Below are 21,854 nucleotides of genomic sequence, written 5' to 3'. Positions count from 1 at the left end.
GCACTGAAGCCGTGGGCTCCCCACTTAGGACGAAGAATTCCGGCTCAGCTCCTCTCAGAAAGCATCTTTGTTTCGGTCGCACTGAAACCCGTGACCTGACCTGGAGACAGTGCAGCAGAGCTGGAGCTGGACCCAATATTCTTCTTTCTCAGGTCGTCAGCACAGCCCTGGAAGCTCCGAGGGAAGGCCTGCTTTCTCCAAGGCCAAGATGAAGGTTACCCGAAGCGGAACTTGAGTCTGTATTTCACGGTGTTGGGACTCTTCCGAGGGGCAGACACGGGCACCTTTGGCTTGACAGGACTGGGTGGCTTTTTCTTCTCAGGAACGGTGACCGTGAAAGAAAGTTCTGGCTGCTCTAGCTGCTTGAACCTGGGCAGGAAGTGAGTGGAGACGTGCTGGGGTTTGACCCTGGGGCTGCAGCCCCGCTTGGCCTTCCCTCTCTTGTTGAGGGCCACGTACCACTCGCGGCCCGCAGGCTCAGTTCTGTGGATCGCCGAAGCGTAGGTGTTATAGCTGTTCTCCTGAAATCGCTCCCTGAACTTGCAGTCGTCTGTAAATTTGGCCTAGGGGGAGAAAAGGAGAAACTTAAGCAGTAATACTATTTTCAGCACGCAAGAAAACGAGGCCTCAGGTTGTGAAGAAAACCGAGAATTCCGGATGGAAGGCCTCCTCCTGCGTGCTTTCTGGTAAAGACCCATCGCTTCTTTTTAAAGGTTGCTTCAAACTACTACGTTTCATGTCTACCTCCCAACTTGATTCATCTTTGTAATGCTGACTTCAGTTTACTATGTTCTTGGGGAAATAATATCAATGCATGTAAAAAGGATAACAGGAACTCTTAGTATATTGAAACTCTGTTCTGGTTTTTAAACTACTTTGAGACTGGCAGTGAAAAAATTAACTTCTAAAATTTTAAGTTATTTTCCCCCCTCTTAAGCCATTAAGAAAATAAACAGAACTGAATTACTAAGGAACAACTGCCTGGTAAAACATGAATTCATGTTCAGAGAAATGGGGTCATATTATTCCTTTGAAACAAGGATACATTTTTCAATGTTATCAGTGTGATTCATGGTGCTGACAGAGGGGTAGCATATGGCCCTATTAATATTGCATGTGTTAGAGTTCTTCAGGAAAAAATATATCTTCACACAGTGATACAGGAGAGAATATTCGATGCCAAGAAGAAAAAATTACTTTTGGAGTCATCAGCAATACTTCATCCAGATTTCTCTCTCCCTCTGCAGACTCTGACACACACTGACACACACACGCACAATGTCTGCCCTTGAAATGTTCCCGGAATAGTGGAAAAAGCAGACAAGTGAGTGTCCGTCATGGTGAGGTTGATAGCGGGACTTAATGATCACGGTCTGCAGAGGGTACAAGAGGAAAGGATCCAGGAGGCTGGAGGTGGCCAGGCACAGGGCAGAGAAGTCTTCCTAGAAAAGATGACATGTGAGGGGTGCCTGGGTGGCTCAGTGGGTTAAAGCCTCTGCCTTCAGCTCAGGTCATGATCCCAGGGTCCTGGGATCGAGCCCCGCATGGGGCTCTCTGCTCAGCGGGGAGCCTGCTTCCTCCTCTCTCTCTGCCTCTCTGCCTACTTGTGATCTCTGTCTGTCAAATAAATAAATAAAATCTTAAAAAAAAAGAAAAGAAAAGATGACATTTGTGCTGAGTCTTCAAGCACAACAAGATATTAGTAATGCAGGCGACATGAGAAAGAGTTCTCAGAGGGGAAACAGTGTGTCCACAGGTCAGCAAGACACTACGGTAGGTAGCAACTTCCACAGGTAGTAGCGTAGTAATGTAGTGGAGGTAGTAATCCCACAGGATGTGTGCTAGGAGAAGAGGTCAGGCTGACACAGTTGGCCAGGGAGAGCTCTGAAGACGCGTCCTATGCCTTGCCTGTCCTGCTGATGGTTTTCTGTTTACTGTGTACTTAGTGAAATAATACTAATATTTATAAAAATGACAGGAACTCTTAATATATTTAAATTCTGTTACTGTTTTTAAATTACTTTGAGATTTTCACTTAAACAATTCACTGCTAACAGAAGATTCTGTTGAGGAATTAAAGGAAAATATACGGGGCAAAAGCATGAACACAGACAGATCTGCAATGAAATGTCACTGTTGCCCGTCGAGGGCAAGCTTTAGGCTCCTTATCCACAATCCTTATCCATAGGGCTATTGGGAACACCAAAATATTTTTCTAGGGAAAAGATGGGTGGTTTTCCTCAAATGCAAAAGAGGCCAAAAGTCCCAAAGAATAAGGATTCCTATCCTAGACCAGACCACCAGGTTTCACAGTGGCAGGGAGCCCCATTATCTAGAGTTCCTGGGTTTGTGAGCACCAAATATGCTGATGTCTGTAGAGAAAAACACAAAATATATATGAGATATCCTTTTCATACCAGACCAAGAAGTACTATACTGGAATTAAGAGTTCTTTTCTTTTTTTCTTGCTTTTTCAAATAATGCCATGCTCTTCTCTCAGCATCGGAAGTCAGAACACGGCAAGGCAATCTCCGTAGATCTACTCTTGGTGGTCACATGAATTTTTTGGCTTGTGCAAAGTACTGACGATATTGGAAGACAGGTTTCAGGGTGCTTCCAACAGCTTCCAGCAGCACACCGACGTTCTGGATGACAGCTTGCCCAAGTTATTTACATTCAAGCATAGTTCAGTCAATAAGGCTCTTTATTTGAAGGCCAGGAAGCTACAGGCGCTGGACGTGGGTGTTTTCAGGAACCACCACCTATGGCATTGCTCGCATCCTGATGTCCCTACCGGCCTATGTCTAGGCCAAGGGCACTGTGCAGACGTCTCTGTACAATAGAATGCACTTAATGTTCCTATTTTTTTATTAAAAAGACTTTCTTACAAGTCAATGTAGTTTTTTTTTAATAGCTTGGCTTTTAAAAGGGCATAAATGCTGTCACATTTCATTTGATAATCCTAAAGTTTTATTTTTAAAATAAAAGCTCTAGCCATCTGTAATGTTTTGGGCTGCATAGAAGGATACGCATTTTAGAAAGGCATATGGGGCTTCGTCAAAGAGAGTAGCGGGTATATTTACCCTGCCTCATATTTTTTTCTTCAAATGTGCTTGAAAACATTTTTTAATATATATACATTATACCTTGACTTGACTTTACTCATGTTTGACAAAAATCCATTTTCCTGAAAAAGGATAGCAGTGATTGCTTTGTTCAATGTTGACTTTTTTTTTAAGCGTACTGCAGTATTTAACCTTTCCTTTGCCGACACACACATACACACACCCAGCGCTGAATTAAACTTACAACAATCCCATCTTAGAGCCTTCATATGGGTGGAAGCCCCCCAATTCCACCCGCTCAAATTATTCCGTCTAAAACCTTCTTTCCCTCCTTAGGATTCATGTTCTTCAGCTCTTAAGAGGAAAGAAGGCTCTTTGGGCTCTAGATTTTCCAAGGGTCACTGACTGTCACCAGGGGCAGAGGTGCCCAGAACCCGAGGACCCGCACACTGTGGGAAGCCCCACAGCCGTTCCGGCCCCCACATGAGAGCAGGAGTGAAGGCAGTCAGACTGTTTTGGCTTTTTCAATGGACTTCTAAATTCGTGTTTTGTCTGAAAAAGTCTTCCAGCTGCGATGGAACAGAACCATCTGAAACAAACTCATCAGTGAATTTTTTCATCAGGAGATCTAGTTTCTTCTTGAGGAGCACAACCCCTGGCTTTGTTCAGAAGCGACGGTGGCCCTAACCCTAACTTCTGTCCCTCATGTCACGCATGAGCCATTTATATGGCAGAGACTCAGTAAGCAATACGGGTCTTAGCCACAGGTCTTCAAATATACGTATGCGTTTACCATCACACAGTTTCAGATGGTAAGTTAAATTAAAAACCAGGTGGTTTTTAATTTTTTAAATCTCCTTTGTATTATAAGAAGTCCTTTGGCAAAACACATATTTTTTCAATAATAGAACTACATTATTTTCCTAGATAAAGTGAAGTTGCCAGAAAGACGTTTTCTATAGTGCGGGTGTGAAGCACAGAGGGGAATGGGATTTCAGGGAAGCCACTGAACTCGGGACCCGCATGGCCGCACTGGGCTAGCACCATTGGCCATCGCAAAACCGAACACTAAAATGGTCCTAAAGAACCCATATCTTTGAAAAAATTCATTTTTACGGGTCTCCTCAACAGATGCTTCCGGACTATGTATCACCTGTCAGGACTCTGCTAGTTGCCACTTTTCCAATGAAAAACAAAACAGACACGGTCCTGTCCATGCTCTTTGTTGAATTAAATTATGTGTTTTTCTCCTTAATTTCTCCCTGATCTTGCAAGTGTAAAAACACGTTACATTCAACAAATCATAATTGTAAAATTAAAATGAAATGTTCGGCTAATTTTTATGTAACTTGGTACAGTCCTGATACAATTTAATATAGTCCTAATGGACAAAACAAATGAAACTTGAACAAATGAAGCTATTTTTTGCTTGTATAGCCTAATTCTTTAGAGGAAGAAAAAGAGTGCCATTAAGGAAAACAAGAAATTTTGGATTAGAAGGACTCTGTGCCTTGTTTCTACTCATCTCTTCCCACAGTGAGAACACACAATGGATGTTTAGAAGAAAGGTCAAATTCAGTTCAAAGAAAGTAAAACTTTGATTAACTGGATATTTTAGAAAAGACTAATTCTGCTTAATTGAAATCTGAGGGTCAAGTAAGCCAAACAGAAAATTCTTTCTGAAACATTATTTTTTAAAAGCTTTCTAAAACCTCTTAACAGAGTTTCGTTCCTTCGTAAAGCCCTGGTGTGTGCGGTAGAGGACGGCGCGGGGAACTAGCGGCCGCTCCCGCTTCACGCCGCAGAGACTCGGCCGTCGCGCGCAGAAAGGGAGGGAGAGCGACTCGGACCTATGCCAGGATGATCCTTGCAGTTTGTGGGGTATTTAATCAATTTTAGTTCTTTTGTTTTTTTTTTTTAAGATTGTATTTATTTATTTGATAGACAGAGATCACAGGCAGAGAGGCAGATAGCGGGGGTTGTGGGTGGGGGGAAACAGGCCCCCGCTGAGCAGAGAGCCCCATGCGGGGCTCCATCCCAGGACCCTGAGATCATGACCTGAGCTGAAGGCAGAGGGGCTCCATCCCAGGACCCTGAGATCATGACCTGAGCCGAAAGCAGAGGCTTTAACCCACTGAGCCACCCAGGTGCCCCTCAATTTTAGTTCTTTATTTTGCTTTGTTTTCTTTGATTTGTCTCCCCCTTTTGAAAAACCTTGTGAAGGAATAATTAACCAAATACAAATAATTAGAATGTTATTGTGGGCTACAGCCAATTTATATTATTAAATAATTAAAACATTATTATAGACTGTGATAAAAACAATTATAAACCAAGTTCCCTTACTGCTTGCATCCCCGCGTCTGGTTCCCCTGTCTCCTGTTAGTGCTTCTCGGGTCCCACCCCTGTTCCCACTGATGGGGCTGCCCCGGCCAGGTGCCCTTAGCCTAGGCTGTCTTGTGTGGTGGTGCTGAATGTTCCCTGACCAAAGGCGCTCCACCTTTGCTGGTGATTAAAGGCTAAAAGGCAGACCTTGTTCCAACAGCTTCCATGCAGAGTACCCCAGCACAGGGCGGCATTCCCCCAAAGAGCCATGTTTTCCTCTTGACTACAAAGGTTTCCCAGAGTTCAGTTGCAGCCACACTATGCTATCTCCAGGGCATAGCCTGCTTCCTGCTTGGCACTGATCATCTGTCCATTCTACATCTCTGTTCTTCATCCTGAGTGACCAAGGGAATATATAAGTGGGATTTAATAATAAACCAATGTGGGGCACCTGGGTGGCTCAGTCGTTAAGCATCTACCTTTGGCTCAGATCATGGTCTTAGGGTCCTGGGATCGAGCCCCACACCGGGCTCTCTGCTCAGCAGGGAGCCTGCTTCCCCGCCACCAACCACCTGCCTTTCTGCCTACTTGTGATCTCTTTGTCAAATAAATAAATAAAAACTAAACCAAAAATATTAATAAACCTGACATAATGTAATGAAGAAAAATGACCACCGGATTTCTCCCCCTCCCAATTTTACGAATTGACCTAAAATTATTCCGGGAGCCAGTTCAAAATGCAGATTCCCCAGGCCCTATCTGCAGAGGTCATGTTTTAGTAAGTGTAAGGTGAGACCGTGGAATTACGTCATTAACCAGCCTCCCGTGTTACGTGACGCAGGGGAGGTAAGAATTTTCTCTCTGATGCTCTTAATAACTCCAACGGCTGGCCTACTGAGGGCTCCTCTGTGGGGGAACGTACATCTCCTGTTTCTCCCTCACAGTAATCCCAAGACAAGCAGGATGCTATGCTCTAATTCTCTGGTCCGAGAAGGAAAGAAAGCAATTCTGTGGAGCCCCATGTTTACCAAGCGCGGGGTTAGGCACCTGTGACTTCCAGCTCGCATCTCCCGGCGCCTCAGCTCAGCTCCTTCACACCACACAAACCCAAGGGCATCTCCTAGACTTCCGTCTAGTCCTACCTGTCTGGAAGTTGCTCCGTGTTAAAATACTGGTGAGAAACAATGCCATTCTCCACACCACTGGCGAAACAGAGCACCGTCTCCAGCTTTGGGCTGACATGGAACTCTGGAGCTGGACGTCCACTCATCCCACCCAGATTTCCTCAGTAAAACAGGCTCTCTCGCTAGTTTCACATAGTGCGAATTTGAGGGAAAACTGGCATTTACTGCAAAGGCCGAGCCCTGAGCCCATTTTTGAGCCTGAACTAATGGACATTTAGTTTTACTGTGTAAGTTGAAAGCCCTTAGAGGGCAAGGGGAGTTTCTAATCCAATGCCTTTGGAGAGCTCAAGGTCTGGACTGGGAGAGTGGAGTGCTTAATAGGTTATTTTTTTTATGATGATGATAACTATTGCTCAAGCCTCCATTCCCCCTTTCAGTAAACACGCCGAGCTCTCGGGGCTGCTGACTCCTCCTCACACTGCCCCCAGCGCAGGAAGTCCACTCCAGACTCCCATCCGGGGCCAGCCAGCTGGCACCTCCACAACCAGGAAAGGAAGACGCTCTAGTCTTTGCTCAGGGCTGATCAAGCACACATTCCATGCCTGTTTCGTAAACTCTGCAATTAGCTTTCCTTCCAAACATGATCCCCTAAAACCCTGAGAAACAAAAATAATTCTACCACATGCTTCTCTCTGGACCTTTAAAATAAGCTAAAATGTTTTTTCTCCAATAGACAACATACTATCTTGCATATTTTATGAAAAGGCTGAAAAAAAAAACACATGATAACCATCTTTTCCAGGATTTCCGTTTTCTTTAGGGAAAAAACAAGATGCAACAGGGCTCTAAAAGGATTATGAGATTATGATCGTAAGAAATCCTTGTCTCTTAAGAGCTTGAGCCTGAGAATTTTGTTTTCAAATTAAGTTCTTTGAAAAAAGGGAAACTCTGGAGATAAGGGGCTCCTGTGGACACAAAAAATCTGGACCTAAAGGAAAAAAGCATCAGTGATAAATAGGATTGAGGCTGGTCTAAATATCTGAAGGGTCACAGCTGCCTGACCCCGAAATCAGGAAGTCTTCTCCTGAGAGAGGAGACAGGATCATCACACAGCTGCCCCCGAGCAAATTAAGGAGATTCTGTCTTCAATTAAATGGTGGACACGGGGCACCTGGGTGGCTCTGTCGGTTAAGCCTCTGCCTTTGGCTCAGGTCATGATCCCAGGGTCCTGGGATGGAGCCTGCTTGGGCGTCCCTGCTCAACACAGAGTCTGCTTCTCCCTCTAACTCTCCCCCCTTCCCCTGCTAGTGTACCCGCATTCTCTCTCACTCTTAAATTGTAAAACGTCTTTAAAAAATAAATGCTGAATTTATTCCCCCCGACCCCAGGCGCTATTCTAGATCTTTCATATGTCTTATCTCATTTAAACTGCTCAACTATCACAATAGATGGTTACTTTAGTTTTCCTCCGTTTACAGCTGATAAAACCAAGGAAGGAAAAGATTAGGTGAAAGAGTAGGTTTAATTTAACTAGAACGACACAATCTAACTGTGCCGGTAACCCCCGCACTCAGGGTCTCTCACTCCTCCATCTGGACCCACCTCAGACAAACCCAGACGGGCTCTCTGGGGGGATTTCGACAGGGATAAGGAAGCTGAGGAGAGAGCAGGAACAGAGTGAGGACGGAACAGGAACAGAAAGCAGGCAGAGACAGAGACAGCAAGAGAAGCGAGCTCGTTTCCACAAGTACCTCAGCCCGGGATGAGTTGAGGAGGCGAGTGGAGTCCCAGCGAAGGCTCCGTCTGACTAACCCTCTCGGCTCTCGGGAGGCAGACATCGGCTCCCACCGCAGTGATTCCCAGCACACCTTGACAAGGGGAAGACCAGACGCCTTCATCCTTGCTCGGAACGCTGAGAACACCTGCACAGTAGGAAGCGGGCTGCACTCGTGCTGGAACATTCTAGTGAAATGTTGTTTGAACTTCAGTCATCTCCGTGTGCACGTCTACGTGCACTCGTTCACCTGCATACTTGGCGCCAAGAGAAAATTTCTCTACCGAATTAACAAACTTAGCACAAGAAAAACATCAGCACAGGGGCACCTGGGTGGCTCAGTGGGTTAAAACCGCTGCCTTCAGCTCAGGTCATGATCCCAGGGTTCTGGGATCGAGCCCCACATCGGGCTCTCTGCTCAGCGTGGAGCCCGCTTCCTCCTCTCTCTGCCTACTTGTCATCTCTGTCAAATAAATAAATAAAATCTTAAAAAAGAAAGAAAGAAAGAAAAGAAAGAAAAACATCAGCACAAATGTTGCCGCAGTGTGATCCATTCCGGGCTCTTTTTCCTGTCTGCCATCTTTGTGTCGCTGATACGGAAGCATTTTCTAAATGAAAAATTCTGAACAAAGCAGAGCTCCCTCCTGCTTTGAAAATTCATCTTGAGAGGCGTCCCCTGTGCAACACAGCATCACACTGAGTGACCAGCAGGTGTGAAATTCTGTGGTAAGTTCTGCGAGGACCACATCCCCTCTGCTTCTTCTTCTTCTTCTTCTTCTTCTTTTAAATATTTTATTTATTTATCTGACAGACAGAGATCACAAGTAGGCAGAGAGGCAGGCAGAGAGAGAGGAGGAAGCAGGCTCCCTGCTAAACAGAGAGCCCGATGTGGGACTCGATCCCAGGACCCTGGGATCATGACCTGAGCCAAAGGCAGAGGCATTAACCTACTGAGCCACCCAGGCGCCCCCTGCCCTGCTTCTCTAGACTTTAAGTTGAGTACTAGAGACACAGAAATAGATGGGGAAAAAGAATCCAAACAGAATTGGGGAAGGGGGTGCAAAACACAAGCAAAATATTGTAAGGATGCACCATGATATTTATTCTTTGTCATGTAATATGAAAATATTATTATTCCTATAAAACAATATGGGGAAAACAATGAAGTTGTTTCCAAACAAAACTCAGCATCTTCTTTCAACTAGCTTTTACCTACAAAGCATTATAGCATTTATAGAAAAAGAGAGTTCTAGAAGGATGATTCTGGTTCAACCACGTGTTAACTTGGGAAAAGATTTAACATCTCTAAGACTGCTTCCTCCCCAAATCATGTAATGAGACAATGTGAGTGAAAGAGTTTTTAAAGAACTGTGCAAATACATTGTCTGTGCCTGCAACTCATTCTCAATATTCTAATTGTTACTGTAAAAAATAAGTTGAAAATCTATAATTATTCATGAATATTTCTCAATACAATATGGGAATTACTTTCTCCAGAATTATATGAATGTTTTACATTTTTGGTTCACATTTACTTTATAGACAAAACCCTGAAAGTACTCTATTAATTTTAAATTTTTTCTGGTTTTGTTGAGATATGATTGACATATAATATTATGTAAGTTTAAGGTGTGCAACATGATTTTCACATATATGCGTATATACATAGCAAAATGATTATAAGTTTCTCTTTAAATGTCTCTGGGCAGTTATTAATTTAGAGCAGCTCACAAATTACACATTTAATCTTAAAATGTAAAGGTTTTTAGCTTTTTCTGTGACAATGCAATTTTGTGCAAATCAAAACTAAATCAAATAATTATATCTAAAGTTACAAGAACAATTTTTCAATGTGTTTAACTAGAAGAAAACAAGAAAGAAACCATCTGGGCATAAAACTGATAATTGCTAAGATTAATACTATTTCTGAATTCAACTCCCTTAAAAAATAATTCACTTTATAATTTAATTAGTTTTCCACCTAAAGAAAAAGCGCCAATAAGAGCTCAGATAAGAGAAGTGGGCTTGGACCATTGATTTAAAAAGAATCCACATAATCGTAGGGCTTAGTTTTTCATCTACAGCTCCCCTCAAAGTCATCAGAATGACTTTTATATCAAAGAGCTTCAGTGAGTGACAGGAGCAAGACTTGCTTTGTACTGTTTAAAAGTCATTATGCCATGAAATAACTTGAGCCTGCCAAGATGAGAAAGAATAACAGATGCTGTTTTTGCATTATCTGCATTATTTCAGCCAGCCGTCCTCAGACATTTGGGTCATATTTCTGGAAATTGGTTACTCGCATTTGACAGGGGAATCATGTAACCTCACCTTTCGGCGTGACCTTTCTAACTGGCACCCATTTGTAGTACTTTGAGTTCCGTGGCAATTATCCTTAAGCTGGCCCAAGTTTAGCTATTTTTTGCATGTACTAGAGCATAAATTGAACAATTTAAAAGTTAAGATGCTCACCCAAAACAAACCAGTATGAGAAAGTTTCTTTACACGCCCTGCACTTTATTAAGATGTTTAGATTCTGAAAGTGTTCCAATTATTTACAACCTTAAAGTAGACTGGGGGAAATTCCTGTGTTCAGACGTGTCTGATCACTGTGTTCAATATTCTGCATGTGGATTTTTAAAAATCAAATTTTTTTTTAATAAAACGGCATGCCCTGCTGTGCACACTGTTGCAGAACTTTGCCCCTGTAAATAAATAATCAAAGAGTGATTACTTTGTGAAAACTGTATTACAGCTTTCTCACCGCACAAGATGAAGTAGGTAAATCTTTTTATAATTCTTATATTCAGTGATTAAAGAGGTTAGCAAGGGTTTTTGTTTATCTCAATCATTCAGTATCTATTATATTTAGATTACTGTATAATATTAGTATTTACTGAGCACTTACAATGTACCAAATGCTGTTTAAAAGTTTTAAATATATTATCTCATTTAATCTTCAAATAAGTATAGAGATCGCTTGAATTCTGCTACCCCCTTGTATTAACAAGTCACCTTTAGAAAAAGGAAAATTGAAATTTTTACACATTGAAACAAATGAAACTCTCAATGAATTTTTTAAAGATCTGTAAGTAAAAATGATAAATCACAAGTTTCAATTGATTACATTCTTAAATAAAAGTTTCTACCTACTTCAAAAACCAGAAAAGCAATATTTCTCCAATTCATTTAGTAAAAATTAGAGAGAATAAGAAGTAAAGGACTAACATTAAATAATAATTGCTTTATAAAAATGATATAATGTGACAAATCTTAGTACACTACAGAAAAAGCATAAATCACTTTTAAGTGCTGTACATAGGGATTAAAAAAAGTAAATCAAATCTGTGAGTAGAAAAACCAAGCTAGACATCTGTTATTATCTTTACAATGTTTTAATGCTTCCCAAGTAGTGAGTATTTTCAGAAAAAAAAACATAGAAATCTATAATTTATAAATTGATTACAAAATATATAAGTGGCTTGAGAAACTTTTTCAGTGCAAAATTAGTCTTCATAATTTTAACTATTATTTTTGATGCAACAAAATTATAAAATGAGAGTCCTCAAATGCAGAAATTGAATTTCTCTAAGCATGATCAAAATCGTCTCATTATTGATTCCTCTCCACACTTAATGATGTGAAAATATGTTATATTACTTAGACCTAATTTCTGACATCATGAATAGCTTATAAAATTGAATAAGAGCCTGATCTAGTAAATATGCACACACAATCACCACAAATATGTACATTTTAGTTGTTATATAATATTATCACTTCCATAATATTTCTCTTCAGTTGGACAAATTTTAAGAAATAAATAGTAGCGATCACTTTGAGAGTGGTGCTATTTTGAAATACATTCATCCTTAAAAATTTTTTGTGAACTCTGTATTATCTTTTCAAGTGACTAAAATATAAAAATGATTACTTATAAGAACATCTTGGTTAAATGTACATATAATTTAAAAAATAAAAACATTATGTCCTCTGAGCAAATTGTTCCTCTACCAATGTGGGAAATTACTTTGTTCCATTCTACAAATGTAGAAACTCCGTAACACCTTTAACAAGTATAAAGTGGTTCTACTTACACTTGCGTGGAGTTTTCCTTTTTTTGACATCGCTAAAAATTTGTTGCTGAAAACTCCTCGTATTCCTACAATCCCCTGAGACACAGCAAATATTTCCAAAATACCTAGGATGACAGAAATCCCAAAATAAAACACACACTCCTCTATATATCATTGTGTAGAATTAAATTTCTACATAGATTCTTTTCATTCTTTATAGCTGTGATTTTAAAAAAACCCAGTATTTAACATCCATATCTTTCATGATATTCATTATGTTAAAAAAGAAAAGTCTAGCATGCAAGTGTTCACTTAAAATAGCAAATTTTAATATTCAAAAGCTTAGTTCTGGTTCATTAATAATTCTTTTTTTTCCTTACAAATAGGTCACTTTTAGTAAACAGTGTTTACCCATAAAATCTTCTCAATCTTAATCTTAAATTTTTTCAAACTAATTCTCATCCATTGTTTTCTATCAGAGAAAATACACTGCTTTTAATATTAAATCTCATAAAGTATGGCCCAAGACTGATATAAACACTGAAAGCCAGAGACAATTCTTCTTATTTACATGAAATAAATCCCTCTCCTCAAATTATAATAACTATACAAATCAATATGTACCATATTCAATCATTCAGAGAGTAGTTCATTTAAAGACTACACATAAAAAGATGTTGAAAGCATTATAAATAATTTGGGATTATTGGCTCAATGAGTGTTAAGGCATTATGGTTTGGGACATCCTGCATTTTAAATGGTTTTTCTGGCAAAAAATTTAATGAGGTATTTTATTACATTACTGTTTATATTTAGTATTTCATAGTTAGCATTATCAAGTCCATGTTCCTCTGTCTCCTATAATAATTTGAAAGTCCACATCAACTGTGTCAAGAGAATCCCATACCACAGTTCACACAGTATTTTAAGATGAAATTCATAGTCTGTATATAATTAGAATTCCTGTCTGTTTATCATAAACTCATATATAGTTTATATGAACTTGAGAAAAGCATAGTGCTTTTTTGTTAACTGCCCACCTCAAATTGCCAAAAAATTGGTAGGGGAGGACAAAATCTTATAGTTCGCTAGAGCTAAGAAGGGACCTAGCCCAGGAAGAAAGAAAGGAACGAAGAAAGGATGGGAGAAGGGAAGAAAATCTCAACCTTTTAACCTAAATTATTCTAAATACACATACTAAGTAGATATCTCAATAATATTCTGCTGAATAGAGAAATTCACTGGAAATTTTGAAAAACAGTAGCCTCCACCTGCAGTATTTGAAATACATATAAAATTAGTCAATTTACCAAAAAGGCAGTATTGTGGATACACATATATATGACATATAGAAATACATATATATAAATGCCTTCATTAGGCACGTTTTTGCACAATGTGAGTTAGTACCTATAATTGTAGCAAATATTGCTGCTTATTTATTCAACTTCATTTCTTAAAAACACTTGATCAGAAAGTTCATGGGGGGGAAGAGGTAGCCGAACTATTGTCTTTGTTATAAGCATATTTAGTCCAGAGTAAACAAAACACTTCCAGGAAACTGCCACTAACCCTTTATTAGTGGATATTTCTTGAAAACAAAACAACCAAAAAACTACTTGAAGGGGACTACTTTCACTTTTAAGAAGAAACTCCTAAATAAACTGTCACTCATTAATTACTTTCTTCCAAACATTTTCAAGATGCTCTCTTCGATAGGTTTTGCTGTACAAATTATTTGACTGATGCACACCCAAGGATTTGGAAGCATTACCATTTTATCACATAGTGACGAAGCACACAGAATGCTTTGTAAGGTTAGATACAAGATACGATGTAATACATTGTGATGATGTTATTAATAAAGCTTTAATAGAACATGATACAAAGTTGCATTTCTATCACACAGAATATTAAAAACAGCTTAAGGATTTTAGATATTTGGAAGATGGGGGAAATGTTGTGAATGTTGCTTAAATGTGTTAAAAAATGAGACACCAAAACATGAGAAATTGGCTACGTGTCGAGCGAGAGAAACAAAAGGGACAATATGGATTGGTAAAAAGGAGAGTTAGTTGGATGTTTTCTCCCAATTTACTTATGGTTCTACATTGTTAGTGTTTTTACTCATTCTTTGGAAAATTACTTGGTTTTGTAAATACAAACCTGTGTTTTAATGAAAAAAATACATGGTAGAGTAAGTGATAGAATTCTTATTGAATGTATCCATTTACAGGCTAACATTTCAGAGGTCAAGACAAAGTCTCCATAAGTATGTGTTTAAAGCTTTGACTATGTAAACTATAGCTTCTGACAAGTAATGTATTCTATTTTGAGAAAAACCCACTTTGAGTCACTTGTTTCCTAACACACTTTATGTACATTCTGTATGTATATACTATGTAAAATTTGCAGCATTAACAAATTACACTGGGAAGATGAAATAATATGTGTAAAGGGTTATTATTTTATTATATATACTGCTTGGTTTCTTTTCTTGCAAGTACCAGTGTAAAAATGATATATTGCCTGGGAATGAATGAATTTTATGATTTTTTATTTTTTATTTTTTTAAAATGATTTTATTTATTTATTTGACAGTCAGGGATCACAGGTAGGCAGAGAGGCAGGCAGAGAGAGAGAGAGAGGAAGGGAAGCAGGCTCCCTGCTGAGCAGAGATCCCAATGTGTGGCTTGATTCCAGGACCCTGAGATCATGACCTAAGCCAAAGGCAGAGGCTTTAACCCACTGAGCCACCCAGGCACCTCTGGATTTTGTAATTAAAAAAAAAATTATATTTAATTGAAAGCTTAAAATATACTTTTGCATATATTTTATTTAAAATTATGAAGAATGAAGTAAAGATAAAGATGAGTTCAGATGAAATAATTATTTTTTCACATAGGTAACTTTGGTATGATCTTCTAAATCTTAATGTAATTATGATGTAATATTGAGAACGGTATTAAGATAATAATTTCCAACGTAATTTCAACAGTCATTTCACAAGATCTTTTTTGTGAGAATGTTGGAGCAAATTCTGCAGTTCAACTCCCTGACCCCACCTCCAAGAGATCACACAATTATTGATTTTACTATACCAAATCCCAGAATTCTATATAATATTTTAAACCCTCATGCATTAAATCACACATATATAAATCCCAGAAAGCATTTCTCTAAAACTAAATTTTTCTCAACTTCAGTAGTTTCCTGACTCTTTTTAGAGCCAGTAATAATAAATTTTATGAGAATTTACAATTCCCATTATGGATGCCAAGCTGGTATCCCTAAGCAAAATTGTGGAAGGCCAAGTATATCTCATAGATCAGATAGTCAATGAATGTTCATTAAGCTGAATTTGACCTTCTCACAACCTCTGTTTCCTTTTTCAGGACACCCCAAGTGCACACAGGTAGGGACACACATTTTACTCTCCTTCAATTCTGGCCTTCTGCGTGGGGAGTCAGGCAGGGTAATTACTTCCCATTAGAGTGCTAGTGACAATGTGTTATCTTTCTTAGGGTGTTAACGTGTAAGAAAATCAAAAGAAAAAAGCAGTGCTTAATAGAAAAACACTATTTTCTCTTGGTGGATTTTGAGGGTTGGCATCTAGATTGAAGGAGGCAAGAACTTATCCACACATTGTCTAATCCACTACTTACAAGCATAGACATGCATTACAAAGTCAATTTATTTCAGTAAGAGAATATATGTCTAGATTTTTTTAACCTTTGTTCTCTCCAGATTTTTTTTTTAATACAGCAGGACTCTATTAATGATGGCTGATAAAATCATGTAAACTCTTCCCTTTTCTCCTTTTTAGTGAATGGCATACAAGACACAGATATCTGTATTCAGAAGCTTTCAACAGCTCATCTGAAAATCCTCAAAGAAAATAATTCAAAACTGAAGTTTCTCTACTTGCATTCACACAGCAACAGATATGCTGTGCCATTATCAAATCCGAGTCTTGAAATACCCAACTTAGCAGTTTTCAGTGATTAAATTAGTAACAGAGATCTTTCACTTGAGTTTTTCTGCTCAGTAGATATAGCTATAGATTTAGCTAGGCTTGGGGGACTACTTAAAAGGTTGACTCTACATGACCCCAAAATTGATAGTGAATTTAGATTTTCAAAAATTAATAAAACCAAGGGTTCAGTTCAGTCAGAATATATGATTGGAATTTTCATATTTTACGTGAACACTTTGGCTTTGTGCAACCATAGTCTTCAACTTTAGCTGCCTGAATTGATAATTACTTGACTGCCTGTTTGTCAATGGCCCAACATAAGTCAACAGAAGCATTGAAGCTGAACTTGGAAGTGTATAAATTAAAGCAAAACCTTTGTTTCTATTCAATAGAGGGATTTTATCATTTGCCTTCTCCTGTCCATCTTTCTTAATCCTTCCCTAGTATTTCTTCATACTACGAGTATGAAGAATGAGCTTGTTTTTCTGTCTCCAAAACTTAGAATAACTACTGTGTAAGAGAAGCTAACAATATATTAAGTGGTATGCCTTAACTAAATAAATTGTGTTTCCAAATCTATGGTCAGAGCATACTTCTGATGGTAAAACTAGAAAATATTCACAGTTTTCAGAAATGTTAGTATCAAATGATAGTTATATGCATCTCTTCTGACAAACATTACAGAAAATTATTGAGTTTAAAAGAACCTGTTAGAAGGCAGTTTGATTAAAAAAAGAAGGCAGCAGCTTGGTGGCAAGGTTTTGACTGTTTCCTGAAGTAGCATGTATTATGCTGTAACCAAAGGAATGTGAGTTTTCCTCATTGCTAACTCACAGACCGTAATATGAGATCATAAGGTAAAGCTCTGGTGTGTCCTCTGTGGTCCTCTCTGGTCCCAGCTCTGTGTCTCCTGTGAGACTTAAACAACAAAGGTTTCCTTATGTACTCTACACAACAGCCCATGACCGATGCCTTAGTTCTATGTACGCGTCGGGAAACCGTCAAATGTTGCTTTCAAAGAGGTGTATGACCACAATTAGCAGGCTTCTGTTTCTCTTTTACAGCTCTTTGGGGCAGAGGCTTATCTTAAATTTCCAAAGTACATGCTTTCCCACTAAACATGACATATTTCATAAATTCTCCATCCAGCAGTGGTAGCGAAATCATAGTTAGTAGTATACACCAGACATCACAAAGCAGAAAACCACCAGGACTTAAATATTCAAGTTATGGTTTTCTCCGTGAGAAAAATCTATGGAAGGCAAAAATAAACTAAAAAAATCCCCCAACCCCCAGAAGTAATCAAAATATTAAGGCTAATGATGTAGGCAGCCTTTTAAGGACGCACACATGAATGAGTGAGGGAATGAATGATGGTGGCCATCTGAAAGACAGACCACACCCGGAAAGGCTATTCTAAACAGGAATGAATGCGGGAACCTGTTAAATTAAGGAAGTTTTATTTGGGTGTTTTTTAGTGAACATCGCTGTTCCTTTCTAGGTATCTTTTTAAAGTAGATTTTAAAACAAAATGTACCTTGGGGCACCTGGGTGGCTCAGTGGGTTAAAGCCTCTGCCTTCAGCTCGGGTCTTGATCCTGGAGTCCCAGGATACAGACTGGCGTTGGGCTCTCTGCTCAGCGGGGAGCCTGCTTCCCTCTCTCTCTCTCTGCCTGCCTCTCTGCCTACTTGTGATCTGTGTCTGTCAAATAAATAAAATCTTTAAAAACTAATAATAAAATAAAATAAAATATACCTTGTTAATAGCAATATCGGTCAACGCCTCCTTTAGGTGAATGTATTCTTTGCTGAACTGCTCTCATGTTCCTTCCTGTGCTTTTCTAGAACCTCTCTTCTGGCAAGGCCTAAGTTGCAAAAATCTGTCTTTTCCAAGAGAGGAGGGTGAGTATATTGGGAAGGAGTTTGGATTTCAGAGACCACTAGTACATCCAAACCCACCCTAGAGACGTGCTCCCCCCCCCACCCCGACCCAACCAGCAGCCTGTTAAATGCTAACTTTGGGTCCTTCCTTGGGAACACAGAAGTTCTCTTGTGCTGGTGCTGATTTCCTGGATAAACTACAAGAACAAAACAGGAAAAGTTTTCCTGTAAAAGAAAGGTGGAAAGATCAGAAGTGGGAAGTTGGGTGGGGGGGGATGAGAAAGACCAGTGGAAATACTGAAGTACCTGGCGACTCTCGCTGCCCCTGGAATCTTGTGAAGGTCCCCTTCGCCCTAACACACCTGCCCTTTATGACCCAAGATGGTGAGTTGTTTGATAAGGGTGCGGAGAACCTTAAAACATAGAAACAGCCTCCTCCACGGAGCGCGTGGGAGGCCCAGGACTCGCGGGGGCACACTCGGAAGAGCGCGCTCTGGTTCGGGGCTCCAGGGCCCCGAAACACCGCACCGCGGCCCGCTGGAGCTGCACCGCTCAGCTTGCAGGAGTCGGGGCAGCGGCGGGTGTGGACGCGCGCACCGCCAGGTCTCCCGCACCCTGCCTCCGAACCCCCGGGGGGAGCCGCGCCCGCACACACCCCCCACCGACGTGCACACCTCCAGCCCCGCTTGGCAGGCGGCAGCCAGATTGCCAGCCCCGCCGAGGCGCCCGCGCTCCTCAGTGGCCCGTGGGGTCGCGCACACCTGGGAGCTCGCTCCCGGGCTGACACTCGACGGCCAGGGGGCCGGACGCCGCGCAGCCTTCTGGCCACGCTCCCGCTCCTCCTGGGCATCTCGCAGGCCCCGGCTGTGGGTCTGTCTGTTGGGTTAACCCCTGCCGGATGAGCGGTCTGGCCCTTCCGAGGAGAAGCCTCGGAGCGATCGCCCCATCTCGGGCACACCCCGAGTCTCGTGTGTCCCGCAGCTCTGGAGGCAGCGAGAGGAACCCGAGGAGCAGCAGTGACGGACGGGCTGGAAACGCCCGCGCGCGGAAGGGACGAGGGAAGGGAGGAGATGCAGCTAGAGAGAGACCTCAGAAAGAAAATGTCAAACTTTGCTTCAACAAAAACAAAAACAAAACAACTTACACACTGTGCACCTGTAAGGAATTGAACCTCCTCTGAGTTTCTTCCAAAATAAAGAACTTCTCCTTAACCGTCCTGGGGAACCAAAGGCTGGCCACTTCCTCACAAGGCGCGGTCACGGTCTCAACGCCCTGAACGTTGCTAAACGCAACTCTGAAGTCAGTCACGCCAGCGCCCACCACTGTCTTTCTCTAAACGCGTCCAGCTTCCCAGACGCCTGTCTTCTTCCCGGCAGGGGCTGTCCGGTCTCCCCCGGGATGCCGTGCACATGGGGTATGTATGTAGCGTGCAGGTGTGTAGGCCGTGGGCATAAATCGGACACAGGTATGTGTAGTGCATACTGCTCTGGACTTCCTGGTGGCCGCTGGAGGGGCGGCCTGTGAATCTGATTCTTCTAAGAAAAGTAACTGGTCAGTTTGGGGCCAGGAGAAGGATGCACTTTGACGCCTCTTGAAGAATGCTGGCCCGTCAGCAGAAGCGGGAGGTAAACAGAAACCCAACGAGCAGAAGGACTTGTTTTTTCCCCGGGCACAGGCTGCGGCTCCTCCGGGGCCCACAAGCGGGAAACGAGGGGGCCCGTCCGGAGCGCCGGGCCGCCGGCGCCGCAGGAATCGCCATTTCTCTAACCCGGAGAGGGGCGCGCGAGCGCGGCCGCAGGGACGCATCCGCTCCCGAGCCGCCGGCCGCCCCGGGGCCGCCCGGTCCCGCAGCCCGCGTTCCCGAAGGTGCCCCCGCGGGCCGGGGCACAGCCGCGGTCCCGCCCGAGTCCCCCGCCGCCCGCTCAGGACGCGCTTGGCCGGGCGAGGGAGCAACTTACTTAACATGTTGGCTTCATGGGAGCCGTTGACTTTGCCATCCGGGTAGATCTGCAGATGGAAGCCGATGCCCACTCTGCAGTACAGGCTGCCGGTCCGGCGCCCCGAGGGGCTCCACTGGAAGCTGCTCTGCTCCGAGCCGCCGCCTCGGTTGCCCGGAGAAGCGCCGGGGGAGGGGGAGGCGGGGGAGGAGGAGGAGGAGGAGGACGTCGTGCCCCTGCCGCTCCGGCTGCTGCGGGCGCCTCCCGGGCTCCGACCGGTGGCAGCGGGTCCGGGCTGCCCTTTGGCGGCGACGTGCTTCTCCCCGCGAGCCCAGGCGCTGAGGACGAGGTGGCTGAGGAAGAGGAGGAGGAGGAAGGACAAGCTCATTCTTCCAGCCGCCGGGTGTCTAAGTGCATCTTGCAGGGCTGCTTCTGGGCTCCGTGGCCCCCGCGCGGCTGCGAGCCTCTGGCGCTGCCCCCCTCGCCGCCCCGGGTGGACATAGCCTCGGGGACGAGGGGGAGGGAGGGACAGAGGCCACTCGAGCGGATCCCGGCGCCACCGCGGGGATATTTATAACGCCGGTGATCTCACTGCGCGGCGCACGCCCGCGAAGCCTCCCCTCACCCGCCGCTTTGTGCGCTCTCCGGCCGGTGCGGGCAGGGAGCCTCGCGGCCCCGGGGGCGGGGGTGTGCAGGAGGGAGGAGATGCGAGACGGCGCGTGGGAGGGGAAGCCGGGAGCCGAGGAGCTGCGCCCCGACGCTGGGCACGCGCAGACCGGGGCCACGCACCCCGGCGGTTCTCACGCGCCGCCGGCCCCCCTCGCCCGGAGCCGGTGCTGCGCGGCGTTCGGCTGCGCGCGAGCCTCTGAGTCCTCCGGGGGCAGCAACCGAGATGGGGGGGTGGTCTAAGCGTGGAAGGGGGTTCGCGTCCTCGCCCACCTCCGCCGCACGCCTGCGCCCCAGCAACGCACTCTTGGCCACCCGGCCCCAGTTTCCAGGCTCCCTGCCCGTCCGCCCGCACAGCCCCGGTGCTGGGAAGCCCCGGGGAACCGAGTCCGGCCGAGAGCCTCCCGGCGCTGCCCAGGGCGCGCAGCGGGGAACCACGCCGGGATTCGCAGCCCAACTAGGGAAGCCTCCGGGCCGCGCGGCAGGAGGAGAAGGCTGGTCTTCTTGCTGCTGTTCTGATTTATTAAACAGCTAAGGAGCGGGTTTGTCTGGCATTTAGAGAGCCACCTTGAGCCATTAGCCCACGATTGGAGCTACTCTTCTGTTGGAAACTCTGGATTGCGCTAAACCTTATGCCCGATTTGCATTTCCATATGGGAAGCTTTCGGTCTGCGTCCGGACGCGCACACCGCGCTCGGAGAGGGGCATGGGGGGTTAGGTCTGGGCACCCGCACATGTGTCCAGTTGTCCTCTCTCACCCCAGGATCCCCTTGGCAGGAAGGATTAGCTAAGGGCTCGCTTCGGCGTCCTCAGAGCTGCGGTTGACGGAAGGACCGACCCCAATGAATGATTGATGACACGCGCGCTGTGTTTCAGGAAACCTGAGAACCGAGAGTTTCCGTGTATACTACGCCCCTACTGTCATTTATCTGAGAAATATACCTTACTTGCATTCTTGGAATATTTGTCTGAACACATATTTGGAGCTTTAAATTACACTCTGATAAATTATTCATTGGTCATTTTAATGA

At 43.3% G+C, this 21,854-nt stretch overlaps 1 protein-coding gene across 2 annotated transcripts; it reads right to left on the bottom strand.

The window, feature by feature from the left end:
- Positions 1-201: 201 nt before the first annotated feature.
- On the bottom strand, positions 202-20,653 carry FGF5 (fibroblast growth factor 5). Of its 2 annotated transcripts, XM_032334704.1 has the most exons (3): positions 20,179-20,653; positions 12,386-12,489; positions 202-563 (listed from the first exon to the last, which is right to left on the bottom strand). In XM_032334704.1, the coding sequence occupies exons 1-3, from the start codon at positions 20,543-20,545 to the stop codon at positions 216-218; spliced, it is 819 nt and encodes a 272-aa protein (XP_032190595.1). In that variant the 5' UTR covers positions 20,546-20,653; the 3' UTR covers positions 202-215. The 2 variants fall into 2 exon arrangements, with proteins under 2 accessions (XP_032190595.1, XP_032190596.1); XM_032334705.1 differs by lacking the exon at positions 12,386-12,489 and having other exon boundaries at positions 408-563.
- Positions 20,654-21,854: the final 1,201 nt, after the last annotated feature.

This window comes from Mustela erminea, chromosome 2 (genome assembly GCF_009829155.1).
Source record: "Mustela erminea isolate mMusErm1 chromosome 2, mMusErm1.Pri, whole genome shotgun sequence".
NCBI lineage: Eukaryota > Metazoa > Chordata > Mammalia > Carnivora > Mustelidae > Mustela > Mustela erminea.
This window is presented reverse-complemented; position numbering and strand designations above follow the sequence as displayed.